Here is an 18078-nt window from a genome sequence, read left to right as displayed (position 1 = left end):
CGTTCTGAAGGTTACTCAGAAGCTCACAGATGTACTGATGGAGTATCGGCTCCGTAGTATGTCACCAGTAAGTAACTTGTCATTCTATATATGTTAGTAACTAGTAACTTGACAGACACTGTGCGTTTGTTTGCAGGGCTGTATGTTAACTTTTTGCTTATAGCACTGGTGCTACAGAGGTTCATAGTTCTGTAGCACAATCTACAAAAATCTCTAGCATTAGTATAGCCTACTCTCTAGAAAATATTTTGAATAAGATGTCAGAGGTGCTAAACTGGTAAATTATCCATAGCACAGACTGATTCTTTTGTAGCATGTGCTACATATTTGTAGCACCGTACAGCCCTGGTGTGTGTGTGTGTGTGTGTGTGTGTCTGTCTAATTATTGTAATGGGACTATGGGGAGTTACTGACGCCAACCTCAAGACTGGAGCAATGAAGAGACTGCAAGTTTCCATGTTTGCTCTTCTCCCCTCAGGGCAAAACCACACCGGGCCGTCCCTTGGGCCGATGAGCTACACCAACAGCAGTGACCGTTACTCCAGCGGCATGGGCGGTAAGACACACATTTTTGCTTAGAGACATGCATGCATGCATTGGCAAACTTGTAAATGTCACATAAGCATGCATATCCACCCACACATACTCCCTCAATGCATTCAGATTGTCACAGTGACGGTTCATTTATTTAAACCTTTTTCCTTTCTCTGTTCTCCTAAGGCCCTTCAAGATATTACAACTGAGGAGGTTGTGGGTACCAGACAAGAGTTGTTCATCCCTCAAGTTCTCCACTGATGCAATTGGCTGCTGATAGGCTCAGTCTGTTGGACCAAACATTGTGTTGATAGTTATACTTTACATGTAAATGTCTGGAAAAATCAGCCTTCCTTTAGTTTGAATTATTGTGAGTGAGTGTTTTAGAGAGAAGGGTGGTATTGGAAATATTTTTGTTGCAAAAAATGAGAGAACCTCCATTATTTTGGAACAGTGTCTTGTGTGCATGGTCAAGTTTTCTACTTTGCAGAATAAAAGTTTAAGCTCAGCTTTCAGTTTGCCCCCTCTGTGATTCTTCTTGAGTCTCTTGTGCTTTATCAACACAACCGCTCACAAACTTCACCAGGGGAAACGCACACCCCAGGTCGGGCAACCTGAATGGGAAGCTACTGTAATAGATCCGTCTAGAGGATCTAGAAGTTAATTACGCCACCCTTTTGTCTTTTGAATAACTGCAGGTACTAGATTGATCAAAATCATATAATTGTGAAGACTATAATGGATTTTTTGATTGGCTGTTGAATCACTACTGAATTTAGAAACAAAGTTTCACGACTGCCATTGTGATGTCAAATATTTTCTTCAGCTAAATCGGACAAAACCGAGATCCTTATGATAAGGATCAGTACATGGCAAAGCAAATTCTGCATTCTACAGGTTCCCTAGATTGTATCAAACCGGTCACAAAGAATCTATAGATTACTGTCAAACTAGACGCTAAGTTTAGAGCAAAACATCACAAATCTTGGACAATCATGTTTCATCAACTTAGAAATATTTCGAAATAACATCTCTCTCAGATTTAAAAACAGACACAGACTTTTTTGCATGCCTTTTATCACCTCACACCTGAATATCGACCAAATTTGTGAATTAAAGTCCAAATCCGTTTCAGGGCAGAAAATCGTGATGACTGCTTGGTCAGGGTATTCAGTGTCATACTGCTTAATGTGTGTGTGTGTGTTTCTGGTGACCTAGACACTTTAGGCTGTCCCACTGAAATTGTGGAGCGCATGAGAGATCGCCCACACTCTTTCTGTGCCCTTCCCACAAGTCGGCATTTATGCAGACTTTACCCAAGGGAATTATCAACAGTTGATGGCTTTGTGGTGTGAGGTGCAGTTAAAGCACGCACATCCTAAATTTGAAACTGGGTGCAGGACTAAAGGCAAAACAAGTAACAAGTATGTGATGTGAAACACAGGGTTACCCAAAGGGAGGCTTGAAGCTTGGGGGGAAAAAACATCAGTAAACAACTGCAATAAAACGTAAACTTGTTTATGACATGTTTTTAGTGTTGTCAATTTAACGACATGTCTCGGTGCTTAACCCTCGCGAGCCTCTCAAACTCAATCTTTTATCAACTGATGTCCGAAAGCATTCAAGGCTTAGCCATCAATTCGACGCAGAAGCATAAAATAGGCGTTAGACCTTAGAGGGGACATCGAGATTCAGCTAACCTGATTTCCTCAGGTTTTAGAGAGGCTTAAACAGGAGTGATGTGCTCACACCTCTTAGTTTAGTTAAAAAACCTAGCTGAGTTCTGAACAGTTTGAAGTCAATGTATGGATTTGTAGTTTTAGGCAGGTAAAAAGACTTCCAGGAAATCCAGGTGTGATGTGATAAAGGCATGCAAAAAAAAAGTCTCTGTGTTTTTAAGCATATGAGAGGTTTTATTTTGGAAATATTTCTAAGATCGCATAAGATTTGTGATGTTTTTCTCAAAACTTAGATTACTGTCAAACTAGATGCTAAGATACTTTGTGACAGGTTTGATGCAATCTAGGGAACCCATAGAATGCGGAATTTGTTTTACCATGTACTGGAACCTTATCATAAGATTGTCAGATTTAGCTGTAGAAAATTTTGACAGCCCTTTTTTTGACCTCTCAATGATAGTCGTTAAGTGAATTCAGCGTCAGCGTACAGTGTCTGAGGACATCAGATATGATGAAAACTATTTTAAGGCCGTACCAGATATTTCCTCCCAATGCCTCAGTCTATCGAACAGTATGTTGGGATCAATTGTGTCAAAGGCCGTACTAAGCTCTAGAAGTACAAGGACAAGGAAAATGTCAAGTGAATTAAAAGCATTTAGATGGAAGTCAGAAGCCTAGATGGACATCTGGGATTGCTGTTCAATTCAGACAGTACATGTACTGTAGCAACCATAGTGCCCAAACAAAAGCCATCAAGCAACTGCAGACCCTTGTCCTTATCATCATGTTGGAGGACTTAGATAAGGTGACCCTCTGCCTTGTATGAAGATTTGAAATTAATTGGACCAGTCTTTTTTGTTAAGGTAATACCGATAGACACACAAAGACAGACAAAATGTTGTTTTTTCCCTTTGGAATGTACTACAGTCTGTCACCAGGAGATGTCACCCAAGATAAGCTCTCGGCATAGGTGGACCACTGGAAGGAGTTACTCGATGTAATGGTGGGATGGGTTCAGATCATCTTGCTACTTGTATAAGGTATCACACTACTCTGGAAGGTAATCTACTGTGTTTTAACACCTGCTGCAGAATAGCAGTATGTCAGATTGTTTCACTGTTAACGGGAGCTGTACTTACTCATTTTGCACGCAGTTCTGTCCTGGATTTTCATATATTGCATATTTTGAGTTAGCTGTACATTGGCTGTAATTAACTGTATTTTCTATTGTAATGATTACTATGATACCCTCAACAGGTGCTATGCAGTAAATAATATTGCAAACCTGGACATGATATAGAGAAAATATAAACCACAACACATGAATATGTCTTTATATCTCAGATTTATTTATGTTTACTGATGGTCTGATCAAAAATAAACCTGGTTACAACAATGCTTCTGTTTAGATTTTGCGACAGGAGAGCAAACAGTGCCAGTAAGACAGAGGGAGGAGGGTTGTGTGTGTGGTGGTGGTAGTGGTCAGGTACTTTTGACCTAACTTCCTTTTACAGTTTCTGAGCCATTTGACATAAATGTAGTTTTCAACTTTAACAGAGAAAATTGTGCCATGTTTAGTTATCATGGGCACAAACAAATTGACTCATTTTACCACGCAATTTGTAAACATTTAGTACCCTGAGAACTGGAGCACCAGAAATGACCACACCCCTTTGTGGGCAATGGGGGTGGGGTCAAACGATTGCACCTCCCCCTTCTGATGGCCGCTGGCTCACTTGTTATTTTGTCATGTCACTGTAAGCTGGTGACATCGGGGTCAAGATTACGTTTGGAACTTCAATGTATGCATAAAGGTTAATGGCCGGCAATGAAAGGTTTAAGGGTTGGGTTTGAGGAACTGGAGTAGTATTAGCGAGGGAGTGTGGGCTTTTCAGTAACGCCGTGAACTGCTGCTGGACATCACTGAGGATTTGGTGATGGTGGTGCCACCGCTGCTCATACCGCCACCCATACCATATCCACCGCTGCTCATACTGCCACCCATACCATATCCACCACCATATCCAAAGCCGCCAGCGCTTGAGAGAGCTAGAAAGAGAGAAGATTTAATAAAACAGTCAAACTGTCACAAAATCACATAGGCTGTTACAAATATATATCCTACTTTAAATATTTTCATATAAAATAATCCAGTAATAATTTAGAATGACTCTATAATTCTTTAATATCAGCCATTTCACTAGTAAGCATTAATGAGTAATGAAGTTTGTCTTACTTCCACCACTGCTCTGTTGGACATGAACAACAGCATTGGAGCCACCTGAAGTCAGCCTATGGAAAAGCACATTTTACATATTAAACTGCTGAACTAACTTAAACAACAAGGCTGGGCAGTGAATGAAAATTGAAAGCACATGCAAGTGATCTTAAGAAAATGAATCCCCTTCTCACCTATTCTCCTCTCCTTCCAGCAGCTTCCTGTAGGTGGCGATCTCAATGTCCAGCGCCAGCTTGACGTTCATGAGCTCCTGGTACTCGCGCACCTGGCGTGCCATGTCCTGCTTGGCGCGCTGGAGGGCATCCTCCAGGTCCTTGATGCGGATACGGGCATCTTTCACTGCCAGCTCCCCACGCTCCTCAGCCTCTGCGATTTGTGCCTCAAGGTTGCCGCGCTACAATTGGAACGAGAGAAAGGGTTTGTGTTTGGAAAAGCAATTAAATTATTCTCCAATAGGGGGCAGAAGCACATAGAGCACATAGAGCCGTATGCGTGGAGACACGGGTCTAAAAGTAGGCTGCAGCCTCACTGTCTGGGTGGCTAGTTATGGTCTGGTAGTGATACTGATGTGATGTCTGAGTGCACATCAAGATAAGAAATTTGAAATTTGAATTAGATGTGCAAAAACTGTGTTTTTTCTTTTTTTTTAGTTATGACTGCATTTTGGATCAAACACTTTATTTAATGGAGTTCTATGCCATGGTTTCAAGAGGAATGGGGTAGGATCAGTTTTGGCAGACTGTGCTCACCTGTCCCTTGACAGCATCGATTTCGTTCTGCAGACGGGCGATCATGCGGTTGATCTCGGCGATCTCTGCCTTTGTGGAGCGCAGATCATCTCCGTATTGACCTGCTGAGGACTGCATCTCCTCGTACTGGTGGGAGGAAAGGAAAATCAAACTCACTGATAAATACCAACACAAATACCACAATTGTTGCGTGTGTGTGTGTGTGTGTGTGTGTGTGTCTGTGTGTCTGTGAGGGAGAGATAGAGAGAGAGGAAGAGAAAGCATAAATTTCCATACCTTCTGTTTGTACCAGGTCTCTGCCTCAGCTCTGCTGCGGTTGGCGATGTCCTCATACTGAGCGCGCACTTCAGCCACGATGGAGTCCATGTCCAGGCCCCTGCTGTTGTCCATCTCCACAACAACTGAGGTGTCCTTGATCTGTGACTGCAGCTCACGCAGCTCCTGAGGGCCGCACAAGAAGAAGAATGTTAAAGATCCACCTGTTCATCCATCCTTCTGTCTATCTAACTTTCTTACGATTTAACCAAAAAGCAAACAAACTAACTAAAAACATTCTAGTCAGCAAGAGGCAGTGGAGGTGGGCTGTGGGGTTCACAATCCAGTTAACTTACCGCCTCATAAACGGCCCTAAGGAAGTTGATTTCGTCCTGCAGGGCGTCGACCTTAGCCTCCAGCTCCACCTTGTTCATGTAGGCAGCATCGACATCCTTGGAGGAGAAAGGAGGAGAAGAGAGAGATGCGATTTTACAACTTGAATAAGACTTTTAGAGGTTTTAAAATGTGTTAAAAGGGTTTACATGTCAAGGTCTTACCTTCTTGAGGAGGACAAAGTCGTTCTCTGCACCTGCACGCTTGTTGATCTCATCTTCATACCTGTAAACCATCACATTAGCTTTAGCATTAGGCTACATTTAGCATTTAGCCTTACATTTAACATGTTCATTAGCATTAACTTCAACGAGTGTGCTATAGTTCTATATGCTTAACTTTGCAGTGTTTAGATTGATTTTAGCAACTCTAGGCTAACTCACTTCATCTTGAAGTCCTCCACCAGGCCCTGCATGTTCTTCAGCTCTCCCTCCAGCTTGCACTTCTCATTGCCCAGGCCATCGAGCTGGCGGCGCAGATTAGAGATGTAGGCCTCAAACATGGCGTCGATGTTGGAGCGGGTGGTGGTCTGGTCCTGCAGGAGACTCCACTTGGTCTCCAGCATCTTGTTCTGCTGCTCCAGGAAACGCACCTGAGGGGAGATTCATACATGCTTAATTAACTGCTGAGGCACTGGTATGTATTGGCTCTCTTCTGATCTTCTTAACTTGTTGAGATGATGAAATATATACAAACAGTGTGTATGAATGAACTATATATGAAATATTTGTAAGTGAATAGGCACACAGCACATACTGTGTGCTGTGTGTGTGTGAATGTGGTGTGTGTGTGTGTGTGTGTGTGTGTGTGTGTGCAAGATAGAGAGAAAGGGAAAAAGGGGTGGAGCGGAGAGGCTATGCCTGAGACGGTTTAACACAGTGAACTGAGCACTGTGCAGGTATGAATGCAGCTACTAAGTAAACTGATATCCTTTTGTGTCCACACCCTTAAGAAAATAGTCTGATAACACTGGTGTTGGTGAAGATTCTACCACAGGTGAGGCAAAAACATCGCAGGAATGTGACTCAAGAACTCTTCACCTCTAGTTTGGTGTGTGTGTGTGTGTGGTGTGTGTGTGTGTGTGTGTGTGTGTGTGTTTAGACAGGTGTGTCTTATGGTTACACACAGACACACACACTCTGTTAAGGTGTGTTCTCTGACCACACACACACAGCCCTTAGGCAGGTTTGCACCTAAGGGTGTGTCCCGTTTTCTGCCCAGAGGCAATATGGGTGTTTCTGGCATGCTGACAGTACACCGACAGAAAAAGTGTAAAGTGTATAGACAAAGTGAGACACACACACACACACACACACACACACACACTCAACCTCTCTCCACTCCACTTGACATGAGTCATAATGACTGCTGGAGCTACACCCATGTTTATACAGGCGTGTCCACTGGTCACAGGACCTGACCATAATGTTTTATGTCTAAACAAGCCTAAAGCTGTGCGGCCTGCAGCAGGCATCGAGTGCTACCCAACGTACGGCAACCCTGGGCACATATGTGCTCCCATGACACCTCGCAGCACTGCGGCAGACCAGTAGTACAGTAGTACTCACACAGAAGACAATAGTTAAAGGTGCACATGCACTAATACAGAGCACATGTGATATGCTGAGTGAGCTAAGACAAAGAACATAATGTCTTGTTTACACACACAGGGGGTAGACTGCTGTCCTAGAGCTACGAGATGAGCGAGAGAGTGTGTGAGGGAGAGTGACACAGACACACACACTTTGTCAATGAATTAGGTGACATGATAAGAGTGGGACTAATTATCAGTTTGTCATTTAATGAGGCAGAATATCAGTCCAGAGAGAGAGAGAGAGAGAGAGTTTGTCAGTGACAGAGTGTGAGATGGAGGCGATGTGCAACACTCACCTTGTCAATGAAGGAGGCGAAGCGGTTGTTGAGGGTCTTGATCTGCTCCTTCTCCTGCGTCCTCACAGCCTGGATCGTGGGGTCGATCGCGAGGTTGAGGGGGGCCAGCAGGCTCTGGTTGACTGTCACCGCGGTGATGGGCGCTCCTGCGTAGCCGCCACCATAGCCGCCGCCGTAGCCGCCACCCATGCTGCTGCTGCTGAAGCTATAGCTGCCGCCACCCATGCTGGAGCTATAGCTGCCGCCACCCATGCTGCTGCTGCTGAAGCTATAGCTGCCGCCACCCATGCTGCTGCTGCTGAAGCTATAGCTGCCGCCACCCATGCTGCTGCTGCTGAAGCTATAGCTGCCGCCACCCATGCTGCTGCTGCTGAAGCTATAGCTGCCGCCACCCATGCTGCTGCTGCTGAAGCTATAGCTGCCGCCACCCATGCTGCTGCTGCTGAAGCTATAGCTGCCGCCACCCATGCTGCTGCTGCTGAAGCTATAGCTGCCGCCACCCATGCTGCTGCTGCTGAAGCTATAGCTGCCGCCACCCATGCTGCTGCTGCTGAAGCTATAGCTGCCGCCACCCATGCTGCTGCTGCTGAAGCTATAGCTGCCGCCACCCATGCTGCTGCTGCTGAAGCTATAGCTGCCGCCACCCATGCTGCTGCTGCTGAAGCTATAGCTGCCGCCACCCATGCTGCTGCTGCTGAAGCTATAGCTGCCGCCACCCATGCTGCTGCTGGCGCCCGCTGAACCGCCGCCACCCGAGCTGCTGCTGCCAAGCGCGAGCGGACCACGGATGCTGACCGCGGGGAACGCCCGCCAGCCAGGGACGATGGCCGACTGGCTGGTGAAGCTTCTCTTCGTCACGGTTGGGCCGGAACGGTAGCTGGTGGCTCTGTACTCCATTGCTGCTTGTCTGTGTGTGGGTGAGCAAAAGTGTGAGAGAAGAGGAAGGCCGAAGGAGAAGGCGGAGAGCAGGCTTACTTCACAAAGGAGAGTCAAAGTCCCTCTGTGTGTATCTGCACTGCCCACGGCCGGCTTTTAAACACACCGACTGAGGGAGGGGACTCTGACACCCTCCCCTTTTTTTTGCTCACACACACACACACACACACACCCTACTTGTTGGACAGGTAGTCGAGGCATTACAGGAACTTAAAGGTACATGAGAGACACACCTTATCAAAGACCACTTGCAGAGAGAGAAAATGTTATATGGGCATTAAGATATAACAACAGCAGACCTCTGTAAAACTGCACACATATGACTGACCAAGCAGTTCAGAAACCATCTTTTAAGGCAGCAATGCAGAAGAAGTTTATTGCCGGTATATAGAGACAGAACTGCAGAGCAGTGTCTATGTGGTGGCAAAGCACAGGAAAACGGGTGATTCTGTGAAAATACTGTTAAAGTCCTGAAAAGCAGAGTGCCCATTTGGCCTACAGAATCGCTTGAAATATGGGGTAAAGGTGTGTGTGTGCACACAGCGATGTGGTCATTTACTGACTAGAGGATGAATATGAATATGAGTCATCTGACAATGATTTCATTGTGTTGCAAGTTGGAACACGAGCCAGACAGTTTCTCACAGATTCCCTTATGGGGACGTATAATTTCTGTCTGTGCTCCAGCTGCCTGAATCAGGCCGGAGCCGCTGGTTTTTGTGTGGAACTGAGACAGCAACCTGGAGAACAGGTGTGCACGAGCGGACCATGATGGTGTCACACCTTTCTCATGGCCAGGGGATGGGCCGTCGGCAAATTGACTCAATCAAAACAAATTGACTCAATCAAAAGAACAAAAAGCCTGCAAGTTGAAAAGGGTGTGTATGCAAGCTAATTTGTTAATTTGTGTGTGTGTGTGTGTGTGTGTGTGTGTGTGTGTATGTGTGTGTATGGGTGCGAGTGAGAGTGGGTGTGGGTGTGTATGTTGGTGTGTGAGTGACAGAGAATGTTCCTGCAAGATTTTGTGTGTGTGTGTGTGTGTGTGCGTGTGTGTGTGTGCGTGTGTGTGTGTGTGTGTGTGGATATATATAATATATATTAGTCTATGCTACATGTTTAATGCACCAATCTACAACAACTGAATGTGGTTTATCAACTACTTGGTTTTCAGATCACTATCCTTTCTGTTTTTGTGTTCCCGGCTGCATTCCATTACCTAAACATTTTAGTTTAGTTTATTATTTTCAGTAAGGAGGTAAAATGTCACTGCATAAAGAAAAATCAGAAGCAAGAGACTTTGACAGGCACTTTATATTCCAATCCACAGGTGAGGTAGACTACAAATCATGAAGCAGTGCATTAAAGGTGGAGTCGACTCAAATAAGTGCCACTTATGTCTCACCTGTCGCGAGCCACACAGTTGTGCAGGTGGAACGTGGCAGCACAGGAAGAGGTCCAAAGACAAGTATAGGAGTGGGAGGTAGTGAGAAGTTTTTTTAGAGGGTTACCAAGGTTAACAGTGCAGCAGCAAACACTCATCATGTTGGGTGGGTCCATAATCCTCCTTAACAATGGCAGTCTCTAAAGGACTGAGGATGTTTGGCATTCTAGGAGCATGCAGCACATATACTACAAATGATCATTACAGAAGTCTTTGCTTTTAATAAGGGCACAAAGGCATAGTTCAGATCCATTGAACATGGAGATACTAGCAAGGTGGTAAAACTGATACATACATAATGCAGTGAGTGAATACACAAATCACCCAATCTTGTATAAACTATGTGATGATATTACGTAACAGGGAAAGTCTCCTGCACTAGTGGAAGCCATGGCTCTTTGTCTGATTCTGCAAGTCTTATTCGCTCTCATGAAAGCTGGCTTTACAAAACAGTCTCCCAATGGAGATTATGTACTTTAGCACGGATTCCCTCAAAGACATATATGGGCCATTGAACTTGAAAGGCTGGAAAAGTGTGAAATCAAAATAGCGTCATCAATGTTTGCGCTTAAGGTCTTACCCATGGTGTTACATTAGCTAATTCATTTTGCCATATTAGCCTATTGAATTAGCTTTAGTTAGACTTTGCAATTTGCCCAGCATTCAAATTGCTGCCCTATCTTTGGTTGACCTGCTGAAGTCATCACTTTTTTCTCAAACATCAGAAAGGATGCAAATAATAATAATAAAAAGAAAAAGAATTATTGATATTTTAATTATTATTACTATTATTATTATAGAAAGGTTGCAAATGACTATAGCCACTCAATTGCTTCTGCATGCTAAGTGCATTTAAAACACTATTTTCCATCTGACCTCTGTGTGTGTGTGTGTGTGGGCGGAGGTGGGACAGGTGTTGGGGTGTGGGTGTCAGAGGTGTGGATTGGATCAGATGTTTGTCATCGCCCCTAGGGGACACACCCTGTTTCTCTCTCAGCGACACTTCGAGCATTGATGAAACTGCAATGCCACAAGGAATGCAGTTATGCAGAAGTACCACCTCAAAATGCTGCCAGCCAGGTTTTGTGTTTACAGAACAAAGGAAGCATAAGAAACTTGTCACAGGGGCCTGAGGGAACTCATTGTCAGCAGGAGCTAAGCTAAGCAACAGGTTTGCCAAAAAAAGCCATCTGCAGAAAAGATGTTGGTATTCATCAGCTCTTGAAATAAGGGCCTCACATTGTGTCACCCCTAGAAGAGAACATCTTGGAACACGGTAGAAACGTTTGAGAAAAAATGACGATATGGATTTTGATAGAACCACATAACGTGCCACATACACCTCTGCAGCACCTTTGGCCAAAATCTGTCAAAGGATAAATTAAGAAAGGGAAATGTTCAACATTATGGTCAGCATGGTTTGCATGTGACTGTCCTGTCTAGACATTACAGACTTACCGGTAATAACTTTTATGTTATTGGTGTAGGGGGTGCACACAATAGTCTTACACAATTTTCATACCAAGCAGCACTGTCACTGCATATCAAGAGTAAACTTTTGGAAAGATACCAAGGCACTGTATGAGATGAGAGGTGGTGTAATGTGTTCAACAGTAACACAATCAAACTCCATATAGACACCAGGTGGACTTGCAAAACAAAGTGTAATATTGAAGTTGAGGAAATACTGCAAATAAAATGTGACTCATTGGAGGTAGGCATTTTATGCATTTGCATTACCCATCAGAGAGTAGCAGATTCCACAACTAAACACTAACCTCAGGATGATCAAAGCCTCTCTGACAGATGTTACTAACTTATTATGATCGCCGCTAGCGAAGCGGTCATATAGGGATTTTTTTCCCCCTGTCATCTACATCCTGAATCTTTGGTCAACGATACCCGGGACACCGAACCATCGGGGCACATGAAATTTGGTGGGTATGTAGCCCCACTAGACTTTTACGGAAAAATTTTGTTTTGTCCCCGGGGGCCACTCCCCGTGCTGGGCCCCAGCACGGGGGGGAGTGGTGGGGCCCAGGCTGGGTGAACCCAGCCTGATCTGCCCGCTATTTATTTTTTGATTTCTTAAAAGATTGAGCTTGGTCTGATAGATAGATAGATAGATAGATAGATAGATAGATAGATAGATAGATACTTTATTGATCCCCAGGGGAAATTCAAGGTCTCAGCAGCATACATACAAGAACACAACTAAGCACAACTACATAAAAACACAACTAAGCAGTAAGGACAGTAGAAGATAAAGAATATGCTACACTTAATACAATATATAAAAATATACTAAAATACAAATACCAAAATTACAAATTATACTAACACTTAATCTAAATCAATTCTAAAAACAGTATCCACATAGTGGTTAATAAATCAGAAGCGCTTGCAATGACTGAGGCAGGGACTGAGCCTGTGATTCTCTGTGCATAGTAAGGTATGGTAAGGTGCTCTAAGGTGCTTTGTGTGAATGAGTGTCATGGTGGTAGTGCAATGGTGATAGTGGTCATGGTGATAGTGCAAATGAGTAAGTCAACAGTGCAACAATGCAGAAATAAAGTAAAGGAAAGTCTATATATCTATATATTTAAACTATTTAAGAAAATGTATAAGTGTGGCCACAGTTCGGCTGTGGCATGGGGGGGGGGGTTATGCATATGTGCTAATATAGCAGGCAAACAGTGAGGCATAAAGACAGTGGTACAAGTGGCTAGTGGACAGACAGTACCAAACATGGAGGGGATGAAGAGGCAGACAGACTATGCAGAGAAGTCTATCTCTCCCTCTTCCCTTAAGTGAGGCATTGAACAGTTCAATGGCCCTGGGGACAAATGACTTTCTCAGTCTGTCAGTTGTGCAAGGCAGTGAGCCGAAGTCTCCAGCTGATCAGGCTCTTGTGTTTTAACAATAGTGCTGTGGAGTGGGTGACACTCATTGTCCAAGATGTTGATCAGTTTGTTCAGGGTCCTTTTGTCAGATAGTGAAGTGATACACTCCAGTTCAGCTCCCACTACAGAGCCAGCTTTCCTTACCAGCCTGTCAATTAAGCCCCACATCCTTCTTCCTTGTGCTTCCACCCCAGCATACTACTGCATAGAAGAGGACGCTGGCAACAACAGACTGGTAGAACATCCTGAGGAGCTTACTGCACACATTGAAGGACCGCAGCCTCCTCATGAAGTACAGCCTGCTCTGCCCTTTCTTGTAGAGTGCATCAGTGTTGGCTGACCAGTCCAGTTTATTGTCCAGGTGGAGACCCAGATACTTGTAGGTGCTAACCACCTCCACATTGACCCCATCAATGTGAACTGGTAGCAGAGTGGGCTTAGACCTGCGAGGAAATCCACCACCATCTCCTTGGTCTTTGAAGTGTTAAGTTGAAGATGATTGAGTTTGCACCATTGCACAAAAGTCCTCCACCAGGCTCCTGTACTCCTCCTCCTGCCCGTTCCTGATACACCCCACAATTGCAGTATCATCAGAAAACTTCTGCATGTGGCATGACTCGGGTGTTGTAGCAGAAGTCAGATGTGTACAGGGTGAACAGGACTGGAGAGAGCACAGTTCCCAGTGGCGCTCCGGTGCTGCAGATCACAGCGTCAGAGAGACAGTTCTTCAGTCTGACGAACTGTGGTTGCTCGGTCAGGTAATCTGTAATCCAGGTTACCAGGTGAGCGTCCACACCCATCTGCAAGAGCTTGTCTCCCAATCTGAGGGGCTGGATGGTGTTAAAAGCACTTGAGAAATCAAAGAACATGATTCTCACAGCACTTTTCCCCTTGTCCAGGTGGGAATGTGTCCTGTGTAGAAGATAAGTGATGGCATCGTCCACGCCCACTTTCTCCTGGTAAGCAAACTGTAACGGGTCTAGTGCATGGTGTACCTGGGGTCTGAGCATGCCTAAGACCAATCGCTCCATTGTCTTCATCACATGTGATGTAAGAGCGACAGGTCTGTAGTGTATGGACTGTAGGGTGTGGCTTCTTTGGGACAGGGGTGAGACATGATGTCTTCCACAGTGTTGGAACTTGTCCAAGGCGTAGGCTCAAATTGAAGATGTGCTTCAGTGGTTCCCCCAGTTCAGCAGCACAGGCCTTGAGTAGCCTTGGGTACAGTCTGTCAGGCCCAGCTGCTTTATTGCTGCGCAATTTCTTAAGTTGGACTGTCACTTGATCCTTTGTAATGGTGAGGGGTGTAAGGGGAGGGGAGGTGGAGGGGTGCATCTGGGATCTGTGTGTCTGATGGCTGTTGACTGAGGTCGTTGTCACCTCATTGTTCGTGATCACCATGTTGGGGAGGGGTGCAAAATCCAGTGATGGTGGGGAAATTAATGATAGCCTGTGATGATGGAGGTGAGTGTTGCGCTGGTATTGAGGGGTGTGAGGGTGGGGGCTGGGGATGGTGGACAGACCACCGCCATTGGAGCTGGAGCAGGGGAGTCAAACCTGTTGTAGAAGTGGTTCAACTGGTTCGCCCTGTGCAGGTCCCCCTCCACAGAGCTGCTGTTCTTCTTCAGGCCAGTGATAACCTTCATGCAGTCCCATGTCTCCTTCAAGTTGTTTTCCTGCAGCTTCTGTTCCACCTTCTTTCTGTAATCCTCCTTAGCTTCCTTTAGCTTGAATTTGAGTTCCCCTTGCACGCGCCTCAGCTCTGCCATGTCCCCCTCTCTGAAAGCCAGACAAGCCATGGACCTCAGTTACACAATGAAAGGGAACATGAATCAGCCTATATTTGCACGAACAATAACGGACAACAGCTCTTCAACTTTGGCCCGTTAAAATGTGTATGAACAGTCTAGCGACGCATTTCATCAAGGCCCATTTGGACATGTCAGTTATTTGCACCACTGGTTCAACATTCACAAAAAATCCATCCATCCAAAAATTACCTTTGTTTTTGATAGCTGTTGAAAACGGCATGGAACTGACAAGAGATGTTTTTGATTATTAATAAATAAATAAATAAAAATATAACATTATGCTGATACCTTTTGCTTTTCCCAAATACAAAGTAGCCTACAGGTGTAAGTGACCTTTCATCAATCCAGTTGCAATGGATGAACTGTGATGAACTGCCCTACTTGTGATTGTTTAGAGATTTTAAAGGTTTTATAACAATGCTACAACTTCTTGACACAATGAAACAGGAAGGCCTGCTTGCCCTCTCCACTTTTCTGGGCTTGTCTGTAAGCTATAATATTTTTAAAAATAACGATTGGTATTTTTCATATTTCTGTCTTTTTTGTGCATGGATATCTGGGCTTTTATATGCCAGAGAAGCTTGCACTTGTTTTCTCTTTTTGTGTCTTCTCTGTTAAGGATTATTTTGAATTTGAATTTGTTTTGCCATTTTGCATTAGGCCTAGTAGGTATAACCTCTTTCAGTGAAAGTTTTTTTTAATCTTTTTATCTCCAATCCTATCCCTGTACCAAAGACATCATATGCAAATTGTCTATTACTACAAATTGTCTACATGACTACACATTGACTACATGGCATTGACTACTGCAAGTGAAGCTCAGGGTGGGTGTGTTGGGTAACTGAATTAACCAATAGGTTCCAAAACTAACCACAAATCAGATACGCTGCTACAGAGGTTACTTCAACCTTTGCTTTAAAAAGTTCTTGGCAAATTCATTACAGTGCAACTGGCCAAACATGGATTCAGATATTGTTAGTGTTACAAAACAAGAAAGCCCTGCAGCTCAAGCAAATTGAGTACAGATGGTAGCGCTCATCTGCGCAATGAGAAAGATTAGCAGTTGCTCTGCCCTTTGCCTGCTGCATATACAGTCTCAGAGTGCACACAAGAAACAACAGGTAGTGAGGACTGCTTCCATGGCCATGTCAGCTGATAGACATGAATTCATCTGAAGAAGCTGGTGAAGGTCGTAATGTCAGCAGTGACAGTAGCAGTTGCTTATCAGTAGGAGCGTGTTTTATAGAGTCAGCTCAGAGTATATATTGGGTAGTATCATGTTGTGTGTTATGTCACGCCATAGAGTTGCAGCAGAAATGTAGGGGGTGTCTGGCTCATTTCGGGTTGTTTCACTTGCGATTGTGTTGGCAGTGTATTTACAATTTGGTAACATTTTATATGATATGGTTATTTTTTTATCATTGAGTAGGGCTGTGTATTGGCAAAAATCTGGTGATAAAATACATATCACGATACATGGGTCACGATTCAATATAATGCGATATATTTCAATACTGTGCGAAAGGCGATATATTGCATTTTGATTCAGTCTAATTTTAGAAAAACTGATATTATAAAGAAAGAAGACACCATCATACGCATAAAATGTAAGCAAAAAAAGTCTGCTTTAGACAAACAATTCAATACACTGTGTACAGTACAGTTCTGCCTATGTCAATAACAAAAGAAAGTGCTTGTATACTATTAATACAACAAATTGTAAACTATTAATACAAACATAATTAAATACATAAATAATAATCATTTAAAAAAATCAATATTATGGTTTTTAATATATCAATACAGTATTGCAGAATGAAATGGGATATTTGGTTTTATCGATATTTTCTTACACCCCCATCAAGTATGGTGCATCAAACTAATTGTGTGTGTCTACTTTCATACGCCTTTCAAGTCCTTGTTGTTTATCTCTTTAGTCTGAGTAACTCTAACTACTGTATGAGCCTAGCCTAGAAATCTAGACGCACCCTATTGGCCGCAAATGTAATTTGCTGCCAGGGTAGTCTAGCAACTCTCCGCTGAAAATATTAAACTTCGATAAGGCCAATCACATCGTGTATAGAGTCGGTAGGCGGGCTTAACATAATGATTGATGACAGAGTTGCAACGGTTCCCTGCTACTTGAAAACAAAGAAGATGGATGTTGCTGTTGGCAAACAGCGTGACACAAGTTTTTTTTTAAGTTGGCAAAAGATTTGGTTGGTTTTTTAAGCTTTTTTTAAGTTGGCAAAAGTTTGAACTAGCTAGCTCCGCTGGTGGGAAAACGCATGGGACTCATGAGTTGTAGCGCTATCCTATTGTGTGCAGAGGGAATTTTCCCGCCCCTTGTACTGAGCACTGCAAATGGTGAGTCCCCAGACCCTACATCTTTATGTGAGTCTGGCTCATCAGGCTAGTATGAAGTAATGTGTTTTTACTCTGCAGGTCTGTATGATGCTCTGTGCTTACAGTAATTATGATTATCTTTGTTGCAAGATAAGAATTCAACAGTACAAGGTGTGGTTCTTTGGAAACACACGTGAATGGGTGTTTCCAAGTATGAAATTAGATACTGGATCAAATCACACCTTTTAATAAAAAAGGAAAACTACAGATGAACAGGTTGGGGAGCAGACAGCATGAAAGATTCACAGGATGATAGAGAGTGATAGAGAGATTTCAGTTTTGATATCAACAGTCTGGTGCACATGATAACTTTCTGCGTTGTACCATGTATGCACATTGCTGCTCAAGTTATAAATATATATACACATATATATATATATATATTTCAATATGAATTAATCTCCCACTATACCACATTCCATAAATCATATAGCCACATCTCCCACTATACCACTGCCAAGGCACTCCCACACCATCATATTGCCTCCGCTATGCTTGACAGATGCATTTGGTCTGCGTCTGAATGTTCCTCTTCGCAACCTTAACACCTAACTGTACGTGCACACCGCCACCGACTTGAGCTTCCAATGATTCAGGAAGTCATTCATTTTCAATGGAAGCCGGCTTCTCTCAGCTGCGGCATCGCGTCTTGAGCGTCAGGCAGAAAGTTGAAAGTAAGTCAACTTTATGGTAATGAGCTATGACGCGGTTCAGCGACCAACGTCCAGCAACCAATCGAAATAGACGGCCTTTAAATAAAGTAGTAAGATAGAACATGATCGAACATAGAATGCTGCCACGTAAGAGCGGCCAAAGCTTCCCTGTACTTTTTTGACAAGCGT

The 18078-nt window shown here is 43.8% G+C and overlaps 1 protein-coding gene and 1 long non-coding RNA gene across 3 annotated transcripts; one reads left to right on the top strand and one right to left on the bottom strand.

Moving 5' to 3' along the window:
• Positions 1–494: 494 nt before the first annotated feature.
• On the top strand, positions 495–1049 carry LOC125301651. Its single transcript, XR_007194776.1, has 2 exons — positions 495–556; positions 721–1049. It is a non-coding gene; the product is annotated as an uncharacterized LOC125301651 (long non-coding RNA).
• Positions 1050–3541: 2492 nt separating this feature from the next.
• Positions 3542–7991, bottom strand: LOC125301645 (keratin, type II cytoskeletal 8-like). 2 transcript variants are annotated; one of them, XM_048254290.1, is made up of 8 exons: positions 7740–7966; positions 6233–6441; positions 6014–6074; positions 5813–5908; positions 5202–5642; positions 4626–4846; positions 4450–4505; positions 3542–4262 (listed from the first exon to the last, which is right to left on the bottom strand). In XM_048254290.1, exons 1-8 carry the CDS (start codon positions 7962–7964, stop codon positions 4105–4107), a joined length of 1467 nt encoding a protein of 488 aa, XP_048110247.1. In that variant the 5' UTR covers positions 7965–7966; the 3' UTR covers positions 3542–4104. The 2 variants fall into 2 exon arrangements, with proteins under 2 accessions (XP_048110247.1, XP_048110248.1); XM_048254291.1 differs by lacking the exons at positions 3542–4262; positions 4450–4505 and having other exon boundaries at positions 4622–4846; positions 5202–5327; positions 5478–5642; positions 7740–7991.
• Between the last annotated feature and the right edge of the window lie 10087 nt (positions 7992–18078).

The sequence above is a fragment of the Alosa alosa genome, chromosome 10 (assembly GCF_017589495.1).
Source record: "Alosa alosa isolate M-15738 ecotype Scorff River chromosome 10, AALO_Geno_1.1, whole genome shotgun sequence".
Taxonomy (NCBI): domain Eukaryota; kingdom Metazoa; phylum Chordata; class Actinopteri; order Clupeiformes; family Clupeidae; genus Alosa; species Alosa alosa.
Note: the sequence above shows the minus strand (reverse complement) of the source record. Positions and strands in the feature narration are given on the sequence as shown.